The sequence below is a fragment of the Oncorhynchus nerka genome, linkage group LG22 (assembly GCF_034236695.1).
Source record: "Oncorhynchus nerka isolate Pitt River linkage group LG22, Oner_Uvic_2.0, whole genome shotgun sequence".
NCBI classification, from domain to species: domain Eukaryota; kingdom Metazoa; phylum Chordata; class Actinopteri; order Salmoniformes; family Salmonidae; genus Oncorhynchus; species Oncorhynchus nerka.
This window is the reverse complement of record NC_088417.1, coordinates 54,851,062-54,873,321: the sequence shown is the minus strand read 5'-3', so window position 1 is coordinate 54,873,321 and position 22,260 is coordinate 54,851,062. Positions and strand designations below refer to the sequence as shown.

The 22,260-nt window shown below is 42.3% G+C and overlaps 2 protein-coding genes across 2 annotated transcripts; one reads left to right on the top strand and one right to left on the bottom strand.

Moving 5' to 3' along the window:
- Positions 1–4,757: 4,757 nt before the first annotated feature.
- On the top strand, positions 4,758–18,866 carry LOC115105363 (calcium uptake protein 2, mitochondrial-like). Its single transcript, XM_029627315.2, has 12 exons — positions 4,758–4,981; positions 7,926–8,055; positions 8,251–8,282; positions 8,413–8,488; positions 8,675–8,722; positions 11,390–11,472; positions 12,869–12,928; positions 13,404–13,501; positions 14,862–15,033; positions 15,389–15,497; positions 15,628–15,785; positions 17,630–18,866. Exons 1-12 carry the CDS (start codon positions 4,793–4,795, stop codon positions 17,729–17,731), a joined length of 1,257 nt encoding a protein of 418 aa, XP_029483175.1. The 5' UTR covers positions 4,758–4,792; the 3' UTR covers positions 17,732–18,866.
- Positions 18,867–18,974: 108 nt separating this feature from the next.
- LOC115105362 (interferon regulatory factor 2-binding protein 1-like) lies at positions 18,975–21,995 on the bottom strand. The gene is made up of 2 exons (XM_029627314.1): positions 19,962–21,995; positions 18,975–19,864 (listed from the first exon to the last, which is right to left on the bottom strand). Exon 1 carries the CDS (start codon positions 21,752–21,754, stop codon positions 19,973–19,975), a length of 1,782 nt encoding a protein of 593 aa, XP_029483174.1. The 5' UTR covers positions 21,755–21,995; the 3' UTR covers positions 18,975–19,864; positions 19,962–19,972.
- Between the last annotated feature and the right edge of the window lie 265 nt (positions 21,996–22,260).

Below are 22,260 nucleotides of genomic sequence, written 5' to 3'. Positions count from 1 at the left end.
AGATTGGGAGAATGTCATATGTTCAGATGAAACCAAAATATAACTTTTTGGTAAAAACTCAACTCGTCGTGTTTGGAGGACAAAGAATGCTGAGTTGCATCCAAAGAACACCATACCTACTATGAAGCATGGGGGTGGAAACATCATGCTTTGGGGCTGTTTTTCTGCAAAGGGACCAGGACGACTGATGTAAAGGAAAGAATGAAAGGGGCCATGTATCGTGAGATTTTGAGTGAATACCTCCTTCCATCAGCAAGGGCATTGAGGATGAAATGTGGCTGGGTCTTTCAGCATGACAATGATCCCAAACACACCGCCCGGGCAATGAAGGAGTGGCTTCCTAAGAAGCATTTCAAGGTCCTGGAGTGGCCTAGCCAGTCTCCAGATCTCAAACCCATAGAAAAGTATTGAGATAAACTTTTGTTATTGACCAAATACTTATTTTCCACCATAATTTGCAAATAAATTCATAAAAAAATCCTACAATGTGATTTTCTGGATTTTGTTTTCTCGTTTTGTCTGTCATAGTTGAAGTGTACCTATGATGAATTACAGGCCTCTCTCATCTTTTTAAGTGGGAGAACGTGCACAATTGGTGGCTGACTAAATACTTTTTTGCCCCCCACTGTATATACAAAATACCAAAACGGTATTCTAACACACACCCCCCCAAAAAAGGAGAAAAAAACATGAAAAAATATATATACATTTACAAAATAACACTTTCAATATTTGGAAGACCCTCAGTCCTCTACACAATATTGTGCTGCTGATGCCAGGTGCCATAGCAGTCTATTTCTGCTGTAAAGCAGAGGGTCACCAAGCATGTGGTGCAGGTGATGGGGGACTTCATTTTGCAAAGAACACAGCGACACCTCCATGTTGTGCCCTTTTGGCCCTGAGGCACATCCATGCCTGCAGAAATACATTTGGGCAGACGAGGAGGAGTAGTAGGAAGGATCGGAGGACCAATGCGCAGCGTGGTACGTGTTCATATTGCTTACTTTTAATAGAACCCTGAAAAGCACAAAATAACAACGTGAATAAATGAAACAGTCCCGTTTGGAACAAACACTGACACAGAAAATAATCACCCACAACTCAAAAGTGAAACTAGGCTACCTAAGTATGGTTCTCAATCAGGGGCAACGAATGACAGCTGCCTCTGATTGAGAACCATACCAGGCCAAACACAGAAATCCCAAATCATAGAAAAAGGAACATAGACAACCCACCCAACTCACACCCTGACCATACTAAAACAAAGACATAACAAAAGAACTAAGGTCAGAACGTGACACTGTGTCTGTGACGCTCGCTGTTTGGTGCGACGCAGACCCGGTGGCTAGCGTGATGAAACTGAGAAGACACTGTCTGTCCTTTTGAGTTTTGAAGCAGAGTCTTCACCTGACAAAGTCATGTTAAAATATGTCAGTTATCCCGTGAGAGCTTTTGTGCCTAACACATTAAGGTGTTTCAGATGCCAAACTTATGGTCATGTTGCAGCAGTGATTCCGAGATGTGAGAAGTATGCAGGAGGGTATGGGACAAAGGAATGTGTAGGATCAGTGGAAAAAACTGTGTGTCAATTGTAGGGGGTGCCCATGTTGCTGGGGATCAGAAGTGCCCAGTGCAGGAGAGACAAGTTGAGGTTGCCAGGGTTAGATTATAACAGAAGGTGCTGTATACCGAGGCAGTTAAGAGAGCAGAGGATGATGGGTCAAGGGTGAGCAGTAGGCCAAGGCCACTACAGAGTAGAGGTCGACCTATTATGATTTTTCAACTCCAATACCGATTACTGGAGGACCAAAAGAAGCCGAAACCGATTAATCAGCCAATTTTTATACATATATTTATAATAATGACAATTACAACAATACTGAATGAACACTTATTTTAACTTAATATAATACATAAATAAAAATCTATTTAGTCTCAAATAAATAATGAAACATGTTCAATTAGGTTTAAATAATGCAAAAACACAGTGTTGGAGAAAAAAGTAAAAGAGCAATATGTGCCATGTAAAAAAGCTCATGTTTAAGTTCCTTGCTCAGAACATGAGAACATGTGAAAGCTGGTGGTTCCTTTAAACATCAGTCTTCAATATTCCCAGTTAAGAAGTTTTAGGTTGTAGTTATAGGAAAATATAGGACTATTTCTCGCTATACCATTTGTATTTCATTTACAGTACCTTTGACTATTGGATGTTCTTATAGGCACTATAGTATTGCCAGCTTAATCTCGGGTGTTGACAGGCTTAAAGTCATAAACAGCGCTGTGCTTCAAGCATTGCGAAGAGCTGCTGGCAAACGCAGGAAAGTGCTGTTTGAATGAATGCTTACGAGCCTGCTGCTGCCTACCACCGCTCAGTCAGACTGCTCTATCAAATATCAATTCATAGACTTTAATTATAATATAATCAATACACAGAAATACAAGCCTTCGTTCATTAATATGGTCAAATCCAGAAACTATCATTTCGAAAACAAAACGTTTATTCTTTCAGTGAAATACGGAACTGTTACGTATTTTATCGAACAGGTAGCATCCATAAGACTAAATATTGCTGTTACAATGCACAACCTTAAATGTTATGTTATAATTCTGTAAAGTTCTGGCAAATTAATTACGGTCTTTGTTAGGAAGAAATGGTCTTCACACAGTTCGCAATGAGCCAGGCGGTCCAAACTGCTGCATATACTCTTACTCTGCTTGCACAGAATGCAAGAGAAGTGACACAATTTTCCTAGTTAATATTGCCTACTAACATTAATTTATTTTAACTAAATATGCAGGATTAAAAATATATACTTGTGTATTGATTTTAAGAAAAGCATTGATGTTTATGGTTAGGTACGTTGGTGCAACGACAGTGTATTTTTTCGCGAATGCGCTTGTTAGATCATCACCCGTTTGGCGAAGTAGGCTGTGATTCTATGATAAATTACCAGGCACCGCATTGATTATTTGCAACGTAGGAGAAGCTAGTTAAACTGGTAATATCATCAACCATGTGTAGTTAACTAGTGATTATGTTAAGATTGATTGTTTTTTATAAGACAAGTTTAATGCTAGCTAGCAACTTACCTTGGCTCCTTGCTGCACTCACATAACAGGTGGTCAGCCTGCCACGCAGTCTCCACATGGAGTGCAATGTAATTGGCCATAATCGGCGTCCAAAAATGCCGATTACTGATTGTTATGAAAACTTGAAATGGGCCCTAATTAATCGGCAATCGCTCGACCTCTACTACAGAGTAATACAAATTTGTGCTTCAGTAAGTTTGGCTTCTTAGCATTCGTTGCAATGGTTAATAACTGTATTGCATAAATGGAATGTAAATCCCAGAATATAGATGTTATGGTGGCAGCTGCAGAGAATTACTGGTGTAGAAGGTTTTACTGCAGAAGAGTTACAGGGTGTGTTGAACGAGAGTCCCGTTCTCCCAGGCCATCGGTCTGGCTAAGATAATTTAGGGTAAATTAAATAGCGGTATGTAAGTGTGGGGTTAGTTGGTGGTGCAATTTTTTTCCTTTCACCCATCGTTTTTATGTTTGTATCACATAATGTAATGTGATCGACCACACATTTCTGCACAGTAGGTGGTGGCATGCACAAACAAAATGTGTGAATGCCATGATACCGAAGAAGAGATTTGGACAAGCAGACAGGAAGGTTGCATTTGCTGTTGGATTGTAACTGCCGTTTAACTGGCGTCCCTTGAGAGGGCAAGAACAAGATGTATGTCATGAGAAGTGCAGTATTATCATAAGGAGATGTGGTTAAGTTTTCGGAGCCCGAGGTTTGCACCAAGGGTCAGGATCAAGATGTGTCTGTGACAGTAGGAGTAAAAAAATTAGAAAAATTGAACCATTGCCTTTTGGCTGATCCATTTGTGGTTTCAGGCTGGGTGAAAACCGATTTGGGTGCTTTGGAATCCGTGAAGGTAATCAGAAGTGGTCTTTTGATAATTGTGTGTTTCTGCTGGTCAGAGGGAGCAGGCACTCCACATTAAACGATTGGGGACAAGAGAGGTGAATTGTTTTGTTCTCAAGGAAAGGGTGCCATTGCAAGGAGTGATTATTGGGGTAGAGGTAAATGGGAAAAATTACCAACTGAAGGTGAAGATTCCGGGGGTTTGCGATGCGCGTAGTTTGATGCGACCCAGACAGGGTGGCGTGAGTGGTGGAACAGAAGAGTTGTCTGTCCTTTTGAGTTTTGATATTCAGTCTTTGCCCAACGAAGTGATGTAAGTTATCCCGTATGAGCTTTTGTGCCGAATACATTACGTGGTTACAGGTGTCAACCTTATGTGCATGTGGCAGCTGCCACACATGTGTAGGAGGGAGGTTCCTAGGTGTGAAAAGTGTGTGCAAGGGCATGAGACAAAGGCTAGTGTGTAGCATTGGAGAAAGTAGTGGTATGTGTTAATTGTAGGGATACCCATGGGGCTGGAGATCAGAAATGTCCACAAGAGAGGCAGGTTGAGGTTTCCAGGGTTAGAGTATTGCAGAAGCTGTCTATGCTGAGGCAGTGAAGAAAGTAAAGGAAGATGGGTCAAGGGGGGATCATGAGGAATCTTGTGAGTTGTACCAGTGCAGAGGGATAGTCCAACAAGTGATATTTTCTTTGTTGTATTCTTTGTTTTTATATGGGGTTTTTTCAAGCAATGTATAAAGGTGTTATACTCCAGTCTAGTTGGTGGCAGTAATGCAACATGTATTGGATTCCAACCGCCATTATAAACGTCATCGAAGAAGAAGTTACCTAAGAAGAAGTTTACGGAAAATGGCCAGCTTTGGCAGGGTTGCTGGAGTTTTGAGAAACTTTTGGAGGAGACCTTGGTCATACAGAACGCTGCATAGTGCCCTGAGACCTGGCATTTTGGGGTCTGCCGTTGGAAGCGGGCTGGTATATTTTCACTTTGAGTCGAGCAAGAGGTTTTTGCCCTTCACCGTCCATGCCGAGGAGGAAAAGGTAACATTCGAGTCTCTTTGGTGAAGTGGCGCAGCTAGCTAGCTGTCTGTAAAGTTAGCAACGAAGTTTGAGTTAACTAGATCTCCGAACTTGCCAGGAATCTTGCTAATTGCCTGGTGAGTCAGTATTTGTATGCTAAACTTTTCTACCAGGCATTATCACAAATTAATGTTAGTACAATGCTCAAGTAAACAGCCATATATATTACAGTAGGCCTATTAGTAAACAACAAGTAGCCTATTTAGCTAAGGCTCTGCATACAAATAATATGGTAACGTTAGGTAGCTAGTTATCGCAATGTTTTTTTGTTGTTGATCCAATCAACATTTTGAGAGTATTGTGGTGTATTCAGAACGGTGTTAAACGTTTAATTAGACGGAAACTGTGCATGATGATTACGGTGGCTCAGAGGGCGATATTGTTTTGTGTGTTCTTTATATATTGTAATGAACAGCAGTGAGCAGGTCTCGAACCCTCGACCTTGGAGCCCGAGGTCCGGCGCGCTACTCTTGTACACTACTCCCTCCTTTCAAAGAGCGCGTCCTCGCGCTAGCTTGCGACTCTACGTCTTACAGGAACGCGCTCACCGGCCAAGCACACGCACTGTCGTGGTTGCGAGGTCCGATCACTTCTGACACCAATGTAATGAAAACAGCAGGGAGCAGGTCTCGAACCCTCGGCTTTCTAGCCAGAAGTCCGGCGCGCTATCGACTGTGACTGTCGTTACAATATGAGCTGTGTTCGAATACTCATACTAACCATGCTATCTGTGACGTAAATGTATAGTATGCTTATTGGTCATAGTATGGATATAGTTAGTATGCCAAAAGTTTCCGGATCTCGTACTACATTCGCCAAAATACGAAGTATTCAAACAGTGGACACTTGCCGTGATTTTAGGGTCCATAATGCAATTCTTCTGGAAATGGGTGTGACTTATGCAGCCAAAGTCTAACGAGAGTGGATACAAATGCATTGCTTTACTAATTATGACAAATGTTGGGCAATGTAATGAAGTTACTTTTCGAATAAGTTACCTTAGTTATGTTGGCTGACAATTCGTTAGCTACGCTACCCTTACGAACCACATACCGGTTACATACGGCTGTAAATCAAATTGTATTAGTGACATTTGACTAGATATTCAGGAGTCTTATGGCTTGGGGGTAGAAGCTGTTTAGAAGCCTCTTGGACCTAGACTTGGCGCTCCGGTACTGCTTGCCGTGCGGTAGCAGAGAGAACAGTCCACGACTAGGGTGGCTCGAGTCTTTGACAATTTTTAGGACCTTCCTCTGACACCGCCTGGTATAGAGGTCCTGGATGGCAGGAAGCTTGGCCCCAGTGATACACTGGGCCGCTAGCACTACCCTCTAGTGCCTTGCGGTCGGAGGCCGAGCAGTTGCCATACCAGGTAGTGATGCTCTCGATGGAGATGCTGTAGAACCTTTTGAGGATCTGAAGACCCGTGCCAAATCTTTTCAGTCTCCTGAGGGGGAGTTGGTTTTGTCGTGCCCTCTTCACGACTGTCTTGGTGTTCTTGGTCCATGTTAGTTTGTTGGTGATGTGGACACCAATGTACTTGAAGCTCTCAACCTGCTCCACTGCAGCCCCGTCGATTAGAATGGGGGTGTGCTTGGTCCTCTTTTCCTGTCGTCTACAATCATCTCCTTTGTCTTGATCACATTGAGGGAGAGGTTGCATAAAGATATGCTATGTTAGCTAGCTGCTTTCTAACAGCATTAACGACGATAGTTGGTTACTAATACATCAAAATTGCCAGTATATTAACAATATCCTATCTATCTAACTACCTACCTAACGTGTATTGACTTGATTATTCCAGTCATTACCTGTGCGTTCTCAATTCGGGTGCTTTTGTAAATTTGCTCTGGCTATCTGAGTTAGTCCGAGAGCACTCTCGTTTGAGTGTACAAGAGTAGAGCAGAATAATTGAATTTACGAACGCTCAACACCTGTTGAATTTTGCCGGTGTCGTTAAATGTTGGTAAAATAGCTTAATTAAATTGTTGCCAGCAGCAGTTTGTCACCAACTGTCTGGATAACATGAAAACTGCCTAACCAGCTCTGCTAGGGTGAGTGAAATGGTCAGAGTGAGGTGTTCTCTCATTTGTGTCTGGAAGTAGCTAGCCAGTTGTAAGGTCAGAATGCTCAAATCAACCCTACTCCTCGGCTAGAGCGTCCAGTGTGCACTCTGAACGCTCCCAGAGCGAAACGCTATGAATTTACAAACGGACAATCTGAAGACGCTCTGAATTTACCAACGCCCAGAGCACACTCTGGCACTCCAGATTGAATTTAAGAACACACCCAAAGTAGTAAAATGTCTAGCTAGTCATTTGTTATGCTAGCAAGAGGTTGCATAGCAACAGCATCAACTTCCGGTAGACAGGTGAAGCGCTAGTATGCTCAACTGAAGGATACTGTTTGTTTACAGTATACTAAAATGAACTAATAGTATGTAGTTTATACTCATTAAGTATGTTAGTATGGGTATTTGAACACAGCTATGATCTATGTCTGCTCCACAAGTTTTGCTATTTGATGGTCACACCAGATTGATTAGGGCTGCTTTCAGTATGAAGAAAACGGTGTGCAACGTTAAATAAAAAGGAAACGGTGTCGATCTGAACGACCAGTTGAATAACGGTGTGATTGTGGTGACCGAGAGGGACATGCCTATGGGATAATATTTTCTATGTATAGGGAAATTGTGCCATCAGTTGATACATTGATAGAATAAGCAAGCAAATAAAATGTATCCATTAGCTAATTGCTGTTTGCATGAATGTCTATGTGCCAAAATAGTTGGTCAGGAGTACTGACCATTCTATTTCCATTATTTTATCAAACGTTCAACTTTGCACTGCCCCTTAGTTTAGACTTTGTCCTCCTTTTAATGCTAATTCTTCATTCTGTATTATAGGTGCTTCCAGTATCCCAGATGTCTGCCAGACGGATGCGCTTCAACCAGTTTGCCTCAATGATGTACGATGAGGAGCTCTACATGACACCAAGGGATTTCCTCTTCTCAATCATGCTGGAGAATGTTGACCGTAAGTACAGTAGTATCAAATGATAGTGTCCATGTTGTAAAATGTCCTACGTGGTTGAAAAGGAATACTGCATTATGTAATGAATGTAATTGTTTGGCATATGGCTTCATTGGCTAGATACAAGCTCCATCTGGGTAAGTGTATTAAATTTTGTTCCAAGCAACAACTGCTCTTTACTTTTCCTTCTGCTTATAGGTAAATTGCAAAATAAAGCTCTAACCAAAAAGGTGAGTGTTGGGATCGGGTTAACACATTGTCAGAACTTGTTTTGGATTTACTATAGTCTTACCAACATGAGCATTACAGCACGAGATGACTTTTTGTTGTTTATCTTTGCATAATTGATGATACTTGCAGGAGGTGGATAAGATGCTGGATGCTGCCTCATGGGCCAAGGCAGGCAACAGTCTGTTCAGAAACTTTGGAGACAATGGTACGTTTTCATGCCATGGTCAAGCAACCTCACTGGTGCTACGTGCGTTATCAAAGTTAGAAGATGCTGGCTAGTTATACTTCAGGCAGGAAATATGTATTTGATGTTGGAGTCAATCTAAACGGGTTAAATGAACACTCACTGAAATGTTTGTGTGATACAGATGGCATGTTTTGTGTCTTGCAGGTCTGATATCCTACACAGAGTACCTGTTCCTGTTGACTATTCTGACCAGTAAGTTATAGACTCAGCATGACATACCGTAGAAACAGCCCTCCCTTTCAATGACATGCATTGGAACCTGCATCCTCTCATGCTTACACAGCACATCTTACTTCATCTGGGTCGTGTCCATTAGCAAAAATGGTTTGCAACTGAAAACAAAAATGTGTGTTTTTTGGACAAGTTTAGTCGATATCAATTTCCTAGCTAGTTAGTGGTATCTACTCAGTTGAGCTCTGCCTGACTGCTGGGGTTGCTGTGGAGGAGGTCAAAGGGTTTGAGTGTAGCCTAGTATCATTCAATCGGTGACATCACCTGCTCAAGGGTCGCGGCTTCTTCATGGGCGACAGATGTTGATGTGTTCAGAGGGTCCCTGGTTTGAGTCCAGGTTGGGGCAGGGAGAAGAACGGAAACAACAGTGTTACACAAGGACAGATGATACCTTCCCGTTTCAGAACGTTTTTTACCATTGGGTGCCTAATGAACCCGGCTCTGGTTTAGCACAGATGTAGCATATAGACGTGCAAACATCATGAATGTGTGGCAACACCTTTGTACAGTAGCTGGCTCATTTATGAATTGCCGAGTTTCCGTTGCTCATGATATTTTCAGACCCCTCATCTTATTGTCTGCACAATAGGTTAACTTAATTTGACGTAGCCTAATCTAATGTACTATCTATCATGTTTAGGATAGTACATTGTGTAGCCTGTTACTGTAACATTGTGAAAATAATAAGATTATGTATGCATTACTTGATTTTGTGGGATTTTCTATGCCCTCAAGGTTTGTGCAGTGACTGAAAAGCTGGCTAAAACTTGTGGCTGGACTGACAACCTGGGTGGTGGTTTTCAGTAGGCACAAAAATAAAAATAACATATTCAAACAGTCCAATAGAACGCACATTTTATTTTTCTATTTATAGTATTTTTTTCTCATACTTAGATACTGAACACACAGCTCATGTGGTAGTGTTTTGGCGAATTAACTTTCTCATTCAAAATGTTGCCCAGTCACCAACAATGTTGTGCTAGAATCATTATTTCAGAAGACCCTGCTGTTAAGCGCTCATTTTGTCGCTGCTTTGTTGGGTCCAAGCAGTACCTACAGTTGAAGTTGGAAGTTTACATACACCGTAGCCAAATACATTTAAACTCAGTTTTTCACAATTCCTGACATTTAGTAAAAATTCCCTGTCTTATGTCAGTTAGAATCACCATTTTATTTTAAGAATGTGAAATGTCAGAATAATAGTAGAGAGAATGATTTCAGCTTTTATTTCTTTCATCACATTCCCAGTGGGTCAGAAGTTTACATACACTCAATTAGTATTTGGAAGCATTGACTTTAAATGATTTAACTTGGGTCAAACGTTTCAGGTAGCCTTCCACAAGCTTCCCACAATAAGTTGGGTGAAATGTGGCCCATTCCTCCTGACAAAGCTGGTGTAACAGTGTCAGGTTATTAGGCCTCCTTGCTCGCACACACTTTTTCAGTTCTGCCCACAAATTTTCTATAGGTATTGAGGTCAGGGCTTTGTGATGGCCACTCCAATACTTTGTTATCCCTAAGCCATTTTGCCACAACTTTGGAAGTATGCTTGGAGTCATTGTCCATTTGGAAGACCCATTTGCGACCATGCTTTAACTTCCTGACTGATGTCTTGAGATGTTGCTTCAATATATCCACATCATTTTCCTACCTCATGACGCCATCTATTTTGTGAAGTGCACCAGTTCCTCCTGCAGCAAAGCACCCCCACAACATGATGCTGCCACCCTCGTGCTTCACGGTTGCAATGGTGTTCTTCGGCTTGCAAGCCTCCCCCTTTTTCCTCCAAACATTACGATGGTCATTATGGCCAAACAGTTCTATTTTTGTTTCATAAGACCAGTGGATATTTCTCCAGAAAGTATGGTCTTTGTCCCCATGTGCAGTTGCAAACCGTAGTCTGGCTTATGGCGGTTTTGGAGCTGTGGCTTCTTCCTTGCTGAGCAGCCTTTCAAGTAATGTCGATATAGGACTCGTTTTACTGTGAATATAGATATTTTTGTACCTGTTTCCTCCAGCATCTTCACAAGGTCCTTTGCTGTTGTTCTGGATTGATTTGCACTTTTCTCACCAAAATCCGTTCATCTCTAGGAGACAGAACGCTTCTCCTTCGGTATGACGGCTGCGCGGTCCCATGGTGTTTATACTTGCGCACTATTGTTTGTACAGATGAAGGTGGTATCTTTTTTCTTTTGATTTTCCCATGATGTCAAGCAAAGAGGCACTGAGTTTGAAGGTAGTCCTTGAAATACATCCAGAGGTACATCTCCATTTAACTCAAATTATGTCAATTAGCCTATCAGAAGCTTCTAAAGCCATGACATCATTTTCTGGAATTTTCCAAGCTGTTTAAAGGCAAAGTAAACTTGTGACCCACTGGAATTATGATGCAGTGAATTATAAGTGAAATAATCTCTGTAAACAATTGTTGGAAAAATGACTTGTGTCATGCACAAAGTAGATATCCTAACCGACTTGCCAAAACTATAGTTTGTTAACAAGACATTTGTGGAGTGGTTGAAAAACAAGTTTTAATGACTCAACCTAAGTGTATGTTAACTTCCGACTTCAACTGCAGATAAGCCTGTGATGTTATTTTCTAATAGAAAATGCATTGTGTAATTTCAGAGCCACACACAGGATTTCATATAGCTTTCAAAATGCTTGATATTGATGGCAATGAGCATGTGGACAGAAAGGAGTTTCTCAAGGTATGCTTTATAATGTGAATTATATAATGTTCCTCGCATTTTTGTTTTTTATATCGTCGCTCTCTGATGAAAACCTTGTAACTGCATTTGTGGCCAATTTTTTTATTTTTTATTTATTGATTGAAAGCAGTAATTCCCCTCAATGTACTCTGAACATTTCGTGACTCTAGGACCAAGAAAATGTATTCATAATTGCTTGTTCGTTAATGCGGAATTTCTTTATTTTATTTACTGAAACATTTGTGGTTTGAGGATGAGGTTTTCATCAGACAGCGATGATATGCTTCTCAAGGAGTTGATGGATTTGTATTTTCATGTTGCATATAGTAATTTGTATTGTCTGATTGTATATCAAAGTATACAGTCATGTATGTCTATATCAAGTATCCACACTGTTAAATTCCAAAATATTACCAGCCCTTACATGGACGTTGCCCAGTTGGAGGTTTTAAAATAAATGCTCCAACAAGTGAGTACTATACTCTTGATACTAACTCAGTCACATGTTGTATGACCAGTTTCTTCCAAAAGGCACCTAAAGGACTCTGACTCTCTGTGTAGATTGATGAGGGGAAAAATCAATTCAATCAATTTTAGAATAAGGCTGTAACGTGACAAAATGTGGAAAAAGTCAAGAGGTCTGAATACTTTCCGAATGCACTGTATGTTACAGAATGTAGCTTGTAAACATACTGTATTTGCCAGTTGGCTTTAGCACAATGCAGTATGCATACATTGCTACAAAAATGCATGTGACTGACACAGTTTTGCACCAAACCAATGAAAAGTTGATTCCCTAATTTTGAATAGAGCCTGGTGTAGACATTCAGCAACACTGGGAACGACAGGGTTTAGATGGCGTTAAGAGACCTCTGTTGTGTGTTCCTACTGGGAATATGGGGTCCAAAACATCTTACATGTAAGCATGTTATGCACCTGACAAAGTAGAGCGAGGAGCAGCATGGATAATCATTCAGCGTGTTTGAGAGGATCAGTGTGAGCAAGGCAAGTGATCGCTTTGGTCACATCATGAGTAGTATTTGGGTTGCAAGATGATTTGTAGATCAGTATGGTCCATCTGCTGTTCAGTCGATCTCAAACACACACTGTTTGCTGTTTCAAACTGGCTCCAGTATTAATATTAGTGAGGCATTGTGGATAGTAAACCTTTTTGACTAATGAAAAATTATGTTATTGCTGACATTTATTGGATAATCCAGATGAGTAAGAGGTATGTATGTGTTATTAGTGGGTTTATAACTGAATTAGTAGTTTCCTGAATTTTTAGACAGCTAGCTAAGAAATGCTCTCACTAGTAGCTTAATCTTTTGTAGTTTAGTATCTGCATTTATTATAATACAAGGAATAATTGTTGCTGCTTTGTTTTATGATGAAGCTCAAGAAAATCATTGGGAAAAGAAAAGAGAAAGTGCCCATGGAAGGTGCCACAGACGTGGTGAGTCAACAATCTAAACCTTTTTAAGACTGAACTCCTTAGTCATTTATGTGAATTGTTGAACATTTTTCAAAATACTTGATATGGGCAGCAGGTAGCCTAGGGGTTAGAGCGTTGGGCCAGTAACAAAGGTTGCTGGATCGAATCCCTGAGCTGACAAGGTAAAAATCTGTCGTTCTGCCCCTGTACAAGGCAGTTACCCCACTGTTCCCCGGTAGACCGTCATTGTAAATAAGAATTTGTTCTTAACTGACTTGCCTAGTTAAATAAAGTATATATTTTTTTTTAAATGTATTTTAAATGACGTGGAAATGCACGTTGAAAGCACTAAGCCTTGCCAACTGTCATTGTACGGTGACGTAAACCATTGCGTACCGGCTGGAAAACTGATTGTCTTTACTCATATTTCAAACGTGATGGGGCTTGCAGTAATAACAAAGGCAGGAAGTGTTGAAACTTGATGTCATCTTCACAGAAACCAGTCGTAGAGGGGGATGGTGTGAACACTACACTGCAGGCATTCTTCTTTGGCAGGAATGGCAAAAACAAGCTTCAGTACAATGTATTCTGCAGGTAAAATACACTACATTACCAAAAGTATGTGGACACATGTTCATCGAACATCTCATTCCAAAATCATAGGCATTTAATATGGAGTTGGTCTCCCCTTTGCTGCTTTAACAGCCTCAACTCTTCTGGGAAGGCTTTTCACTAGATGTTGGAATATTGCTGCGGGGACATCCATTCAGCCACAAGCATTAGTGAGGTTGGACGATTAGGCTTGGCTCGCAGTCGGTGTTCCAAATTCATCCCAAAGGTCTTTGATGGGGTTGAGGTTAGGGCTCTGTACAGGCCAGTCAAGTTCTTCCACACCAATCTTAAAAACCTTTTCTGTATGACCTCGCTTTGTGCACAGGGGGCATTGTCATGCTGAAACAGGAAAAGGCCTTCCCAAAACTGTTGCCAAAATTGGAAGTACATAATCGTCTGTAATGTAAATGTATGCTGTAGTTCCAGTGAAGGGAAATCTTAACGCTAAGGGGCCTAACCCGAACCATGAAAGACCACCCCATTGGTGAAGCGTGATTCATCACAGCCCTCATTGGTGAAGCGTGATTCATCACAGCCGTAATTGGTGAAGCGTGATTCATCACAGCCCTCATTGGTGAAGTGTGATTCTTCGTCATTCATCGCAATGTTTCCACTGCTCCAGAGTAGAGTGGCAAGCTTTACAACACTCCAACCGCTTGGCATTGCGCATGGGGATCTTAGGTTTGTGTGCAGCTGCTCGGCCATGGAAACCTATTTCATTCAGCTCCCGATTTAACAGATATTGTGCTGTAAACATTGCTTCCAGAGGAAGTTAAACTCCGTTGTGATGGTTGCAATCGAGGACAGGCAATTTTTTATGCAATTCAGCACTCGGCGGTCTGTGAGCTTGTGTGGCTCACCACTTTGCGACTGAGCCGTTGTTGCTCCTAGACATTGCAACTTCACAATAATAGCACTTACAGTTGCCTGGGGCAGCTCTAGCAGGGCTGCCTTTTTGGGAAGGTAGAATCCTATGACTGTGCCAAGTTGAAAGTCAATGAGCTCTTCAGTAAGGCCATTCTACGGCCAATGTTTGTCTATGGAGATTGCATGGCTGTGTGCTTGATTTTAGCAATGGGTGTGTTTGAAATAGAATCCACTAATTTGAAGGGGTGTCCACATTTTGCATATATAGGTGTACCTAATCCTAGTAAAATCATGTTTTCTCAAATGCACTGTACTTATTGTTGCTCAAGGATCAGTGTTGCCTGTTAGATCATAATATAGTTATAAGGACAGGGAGACCTGATCCTAGATCAGCATTCCTACTCTGAGACACTGAGTATGGGCCCGGAACCGACCTTGTCACATTCAGTGTCTTTACTCTGGATTTCTCTTCTAGGTTCATGGAAGACCTGCAGTCAGAGGTGCAGGAGATGGAGTTCCTGCAGTTTTCCAAGGGCATGGACACCATGCGGCGGGAGGACTTTGCAGAGTGGCTGCTGCACTACACCAACGAGGAAGCCAACGAGGCCTACTGGGAGAACATGAGGAAGAGGATCCCCGCTGGCCAGGTAAAAAGGAATGTGGCCCTGTTCCAATGCTTTGAAAAATCCACCCTTCCTTCCTTGGTCACCACAGATTAGAAAATGCATCCTTTCTACATTAAAGTAACCCCACATCAGAATTGGTTGGATTGGGGAAAATAATTGCCACCCAATTATTTTCCCCAATCCAACCAATTCTGATGTGGGGTTACTTTAATGTAGAAATGATGCATTTTCTATTCAAACAGGGCCAGGGATAATAGGAAGTCAGGTCAATGTACCTTCAGGTTTAAGAAGTTGTGAAATAAACCCATTTTCCTGGGGGTCTCAAGAGTTGACTTCTCAGTATATAACTTGGACATTTGTCCCTCTTCTTTTGTAGAGCATCACATTTGATGAGTTCAAAGCGTTTTGCCTATTCACCAACAACCTGGAAGACTTTGCCTTCTCTGTGAAAATGATAAGTGAAGCCAACCGACCTATTGGAATGGGTAATTTTAATTTCTACCTTGTTTTAAGTAGGAAGGGCATTTTGTATGAACGTTTCTGATTCGACACAGTCAAATCACTTCAACCAAAGACATTATCCTGATCATTTGACTTTCTTTTGATACTCCACAGTCCAATTTAAGCGAGCTGTGAAGATCGCCACAGGGCACGACCTCTCGGAGAACGTGCTGGACACTGTGTTCAAGATATTTGACCTGGACGGCGATAACTGTCTGAGCCACAAGGAGTTTATCGGAGTGATGGAGGACCGAGTACTACGTGGCTTGAAGGTAAAGGGGGTACTTACCAGTTAGCAATCACATTAAAAAGTATGTCAGGGTGTTATTTGATCTTGAGATCAGTGCTTCACTCAAACTTTCATGCAAGTCTCCAATTTACTTGTTAATAATCATTGTGTTGTGAGGTGTGGTTTCTGTATGAATTGTGCTACACAAGTTAAGTTTCAGCCGAGGCTACACAATCTAATCGAACCGCCCCACCCCCTAGGACACCTTTTCCAGTGTACTAAATAACCTTTTAAACGTTCCGCGATGTGTTACTTTACGCACTTTTTTGGGGGGAGAAAACCTCACGCTGATCATGTTGTCCAAATTTTCCAGAATGTTAATCTCAGAAGTGAGGATTAGGACAGGGAGGACGCAGTGGCGATTGCGTAACATTTTTGGGGGGGTATTTTAGTCCATATAAAAAGGTGTCCTGGTGATGAATTCACACAGCCACTCTGTAAAGTTTATTAACATTATTATTATTATTATTATTATTAGAGGTCAACCGATTTATGATTTTTCAATGCCGATACTGATTTATTGGAGGACCAAAAAAAGCCGATACCGATTAATTGGACGCTTTTTAAAAATATATATATTTGTAATATTGACAATTACAACAATACTCAATGAACACATTTATTTTAACCTAATATAATACATAAATAAAATCAATTTAGTCTCGAATAAATAATGAAACATGTTCAATTTGGTTTAAATAATGCTAAAACACAGTGTTGGAGAAGAAAGTAAAAGTGCAATATGTGCCATGTAAAAAAGCTAAAGTTTAAGTTCCTTGTTCAGAACATGAGAACATATGAAAGCTGGTGGTTCAATATTCCCAGTTTAGAAGTTTTAGGTTGTAGTTGTTATTATAGGATTATTATAAGAATTTTGATGCGTCGACTATTTCTCTACCATTTTGTATTTCATATACCTTTGACTAATGGATGTTCATATAGGCACTTTAGTATTGCCAGCCTAATCTCGGGAGTTGATGGGCTTGAAGTCATAAACAGCGCTTTGCTTCAAGCATTGCTAAGAGCTGCTGGCAGTTTTCTTTTTTGATTTCACCTTTATTTAACCAGGTAGGCTAGTTGAAAACAAGTTCTCATTTACAACTGCGACCTGGCAAAGATATAGCAAAGCAGTGTGACACAGACAACAACACAGAGTTACACATGGAGTAAACAATAAACAAGTCAATGACACAGTAGAAAAAAAGAAAGTCTATATACAGTGTGTGCAAAAGGCATGAGGAGGTAGGCACTAAATAGGCCATAGGAGCGAATAATTACAATTTAGCAGATTAACACTGGAGTGATAAATGTGCAGATGATGATGTGCAAGTAGAGATACTTGCAGTAAAGTGTTGTATGAATGAATGCTTATGAGCATGCTGCTAACTACCACGGCTCAGTCAGACTGCTCTATCAAATCATAGACTGAATGATTATATAATAAACACAGAAATACGAGCCTTTGGTCATTAATATAGTCAAATCCGTAAACTATCATTTCGAAAACAAAATGTCTATTCTTTCAGTGAAATACGGAACCGTTCCGTATTTTATCGAACGGGTGGCAACCCCAAGTCTAAATATTGCTGTTACATTGCACAACCTTCAATATTATGTACAATTCTGACAAATTAGTTCACAGTTCGCAACGAGCCAGGCGGCCAAAACTGTTGCATATACCCTGACTCTGCTTGCACTGAACGCAAGAGAAGTGACACAATTTCCCTAGATAATATTGCCTGCTAACATGAATTTATTTTAACTAAATATGCCATGCCAATTAATCGGTCGACCTCTAATTATTATGTGATGTTTGTATTTCCCCAGGTGCAGCCCCAGCGTGGCATCTTAGATTATTGGAAGTGTGTGAAGAGGGAGACACTGAAAGGGGCCCAAGAGGCCCTCCGGGACACAGGAAGCCCTTTCTGAGGGGTCACGTTGTTGGATCAAGAAGCTCCTTGCGAGGTTTCACTGGGTGACTCCAATGTAAAGCATTGATGGCTGACCAACAAGTTGCTCATTATCACTTGATATTTGTCAATGGAATATTAACATGGTCCTCATGAACCAGATCAATAAGGGATGATACCAAATTTTATATTTTTCAGGCTTCCTTTTTGTTTATGAAAATGTTATTACAATATACATAATCTATGGGTGTTTTGTTTACAATATTTTTTATATTTTCTAATTAGGCTTGGGCGTTATACTGGGGTATTGCCGAATACCGACGGTATGATTTTCAATACCGTGCTACGCCACTACTTATAGCTAGCTATAAGAAATCTAAGATGTCAAATTATATCCAGCGTAGGGCTCCAGCTATGCATTTGGTTTGCTAGTGAAGTGGCTAGATCTCATGATCAAGCTTCTTGGTTATAGCAGAGACATTCAATCCCCTCATGGATCAAGATCCCTAGTGCCTAAATTGTTTTGTCAAAAAAAAAGTATTAATCATTTGGGTGCCACTTGTGTGAACATTTAGCAATACTGTATACCTCGGTATAGTACAGAAACGGTATGAAAATCCAGATTACCGCCCAATTCTAATCCTGGAAATTGGTTGTGATGCTTGGTACCAGTCTATGCATACAAGGCATGTGAAATGTGAGCTCGTTTGACATTTATTGTCTGTCACCTTTTTATACCCTATCTCGCTGCTCAAATACATTGTTTACAGTTAGAGGTGGTTTACTGTGGTATCATTGGAATTTCATTAAGTTTTAAAATGCTGAATCATTGAAAAAGTTGTATTAAATATGTGCCTGTCTTCAAATGTCTGTGTACAGTTGTGCTGTAATATATTGGCACCCTTTCACAATTCACTTTCTTCTTAAATAAATTGTAATTTAGGACTTGGTGTTCGTTTGATTTGGAATTGATTTTTCAACATCAAATGGCCTGGACTAAATTATACAAAATTCTAATTAATTTGGTTGGAATCAGGTTAACGGTGTAATTTCTCAACAGTGTAAAAATAGCATTTGAAACAGTTTTGAACTTTCCTCCTTTGGAAAGTGCAACTGTATACCTTTCCTAAGATTAATTAAATGTTTGAAAAATGCTTCACTTCTCTTGGTATTTGTGTGTGCCATACAGATTGTTTTTTTTTACAAAAGGGTAGGAATTGCACTAGCAAAAAGGGAGCAAGACAAAAAATACACAAGAGCAATGACTATTCTGGAATTTATTAGTTGACCCCATATTAAGATCACATTTGAGTATGTTGTTTCACCATTGAAGCGTGTGTGTTACACACACACAGGGAATTCAAAAAAAGTTAGAGACAAACAACCAGCTTACTTCTGTGGTAGATTAAGAAACAGAGTGACTGACAAAGTTATCAGTGAGTACAGCATACAAAGCTACAGTAAAATTAGAGCACAAAGCCATCTTTGGTCTTATCACTTACTATAAACGCATACATAAATTTATTGTATCAAAAATAGAAATTAGTCATTTAAAGTAAATTCACATTTCTGACATACAATATGTAATAAAGGAGCATACATTGAAGAGACGTGTGATTAAAATGTTTAAACCTTGGTTTTAAGGACCTACTGGTTTTGCCATCGTTTTAAAAATCTATTTGTCCTGTCCAAATAATTGCCTGCTTCTGGCTACCCATGGACTTTCAATATTGGTATCGTTCACATATGACACAGTATGCAACTAAATTGTTTTATATAGAAACACATGAAACGTTGAGAGATTGTCATATTAAAGAACAGACCTGTGCTTTCAATCCTGGGCTTTTAAAACAAGGCCTCGTGAATAGCCTCTGCTGCTTCGTTGGACATGGAGAATGACTTGTGATTTTCTCTAGTTTAATTATTACTAACAGATGAGCCTAGCTCGGACCGACATGTGGCCCACTTTTGGACTGATGGTTCTGGTGCCCTCCTAACTTGTTTAATAAGGTGGTTCTATTCCCTCCTGGGTTGCGTGGTGATTCAGTTATAACTTGCTGCACCTCTGCGGTGCACGTGATGAACTGCAGCCAATCTGAACTTCCGGGTGAGATAAATAGATCAGGGAAGCGCTTTCAAAGTGTTTGAGCCGCTGTTGAGAAAGACAATTACAACATTTATTAGAAACAGAAACTATTGCTCTAATAGATCTATGAAAAAAATAAAGATGGATGTCATGGGCCTTTCACCTTGATTGGGGTCAGGGGTCGTTCTCCTTCTTCACCGTCACGTCGCCGTCTCCGGCCAGGATGGTGGAGATCTCTCCCTGCATGAAAGCCCAGGGCACGGTGGATCCGGCCAGGGGACAACGCTCGCCGCTGGGGCAGTACACCTCTCCTCCAGGGCCCTGACTGCGGATGGAGCCACGCGTGCATGGGAAGCAGAACTTGTGGTGCGGGACAGACGGACACTGGACAAAGTGAGTGTCTTCCAGGCGCTCTCGGCAGAGGGTGCAGCAAAGCAGGGCGCCACTCCCGGAATCCCCAGCGCTGGTAGTGCTCGGCCCCCCTTGGGCACCCTGGCCCATATCTGCCTGGGAGACAGCGGTGGAGGCAGAGGAGGGACTGCCGCTGGTTGGGCGGCCAACTGCGGAGGAATGGGCTGAGGACAAGCCGGGGCCGTCTCGGGACATCTGGCTTGAGCTTAGGCTGTCGGCCACTCCCATGAGCGCCGAGATGGGCGAGGGCTGACTGTGTGAGCGGGGCAGGCCGTCCTGGGGGTTGGTCATGCCTGAGCCTAGGGGCTCCATGCCTGGATATGCACCTCGAGACCAGGGCTCTCTGGCTGGGTGATCTCCCATGGGCCTTCCATCACTCTCTCCGTTTTCAGAGCTTGGTGATGCTTTGCGTCGCCGTGCAGCACCCTTGGTAGGTGCAGAGCGGCCCGCGGGCGCCATGGGCATGCCCGCATCTGTGTACGGCTGTGGGAGGATCTCGGGCATCGGTGGCTCCTTAAACGAGCGTACACCGTCACTAAGGAGCTCCGTGAGCGCACGCCAGTCCCCAGCGCCCTGTCGCCTCTCATATTCCACGTAACGCAGCCCTGAGTTCACCGCTTTGCCCGCATCTTTGTTTGAGTCACGAAACATCTGCCTGACAAGCTCTGGGATGCCCGAGAAGACTATTCCAGAGCCGCTGGGGTATTCCACAAACACCTTCAGCTCAAACTCAGGCCCGGTCCCGGCTTCGAAAGCGAGAATGCGCCCCACCAGGTTGTGGTCTTTCCTGAAGCGCACACTGAAGGGGGCACAGCCGCAGAGGGTCACCAGGACGTCTCGTACTGCTCTGGGGCGGTTGGGCCAGCCCTCTGCCCGGCTCCTGGCACTCTCTGCCAGCTCAGCCATGACCTCACCATTCCTCCAGCCTGCCTCCAGACCCACAAGAGTGGAGGCACCAGCCCCCAGCGACATGGCTGACATTACCTGGCGCCTTCCATCACCACCCATTATATGGCCAGAGGAACCAGCCATCTGCTGGCCACCAGCTCTGGTGCCTGAAACGGGGGCCAACAAGCCGTGAGGGGCCCCCACTAACCCCTGGGCTATCAAAGCATGAGGTATGGTCCCATGTAGAGCAGGTGCGGCCCCAGCCATAGCCCTTCTAGTGTTGGGGCTCTGTCTGCTCCCCTCTGACATACTCACATCTTCAGCTCTGTGCAGACCATTGGGGAGGCGGGGTGAAACGCCATACTCTCCCCTCCCCCTGTCTAAACGTTCTGCATGCTGCCTCCCTCCTTCCATCGGTCCACCTGAGCTGGGTTTGCCTTGCTGAGGTCCCGGGGACCTTCCATCCAAAACACCGTGGCTACTCTTCAACTGCCTGGCCGTCTCAATTAGGAGTTCGATTCTGTCCGCCCCGTCGTAGTTCACGCATCCCCGGCAAACAGCTTCGCTGAATTCCCAGAGCATGGCCCAGGGCATCTTGGGCAGATCGCATAGGTAGCACCATTGCCGTCTAGAGGATGCCTGCGAGGCGGAGGACATGTTGTTTACAGGCCCTCACACAAACTTTCTTGAGCGGCCAACGCGTTTGTCTTTGCTTTTAGCGGCTTCGTCAATATTCAGTCAAGTCGAGAAACATGTCCTGATTGTGTTGTAAAATATGAAACTATGCTCAAAAAGCTCTTGTTGATTGGTGCTTTTAAAAGTTAGCTACGTTTTCCTTTTCGGGCTGCCTGTGTCGGTCTGTCTGGGCGGAAGTATAATGTGTTTAAGACACCGGATATACGCACCTACGCTACATTGCGGTTGCATTCTGGAAGCTGTAGTTTAAGTCGGAACATCTCCTCGATAGCTGGCCAGCTCACACTCATTCAACGTTTTAAGAAAAATTACTTAGCTAACTAAACTACGTGATTCATGCAATGTTCTGTGCCCAGTGCTTCTACGCATGATACCAACACGACAAAAGAGGGTACTAACTCATTATTGGCTAGCTTGAACGTGTGACCGATTGAGTGCTCGTGTGGTAACCAAGGCTAGAGAAGTAA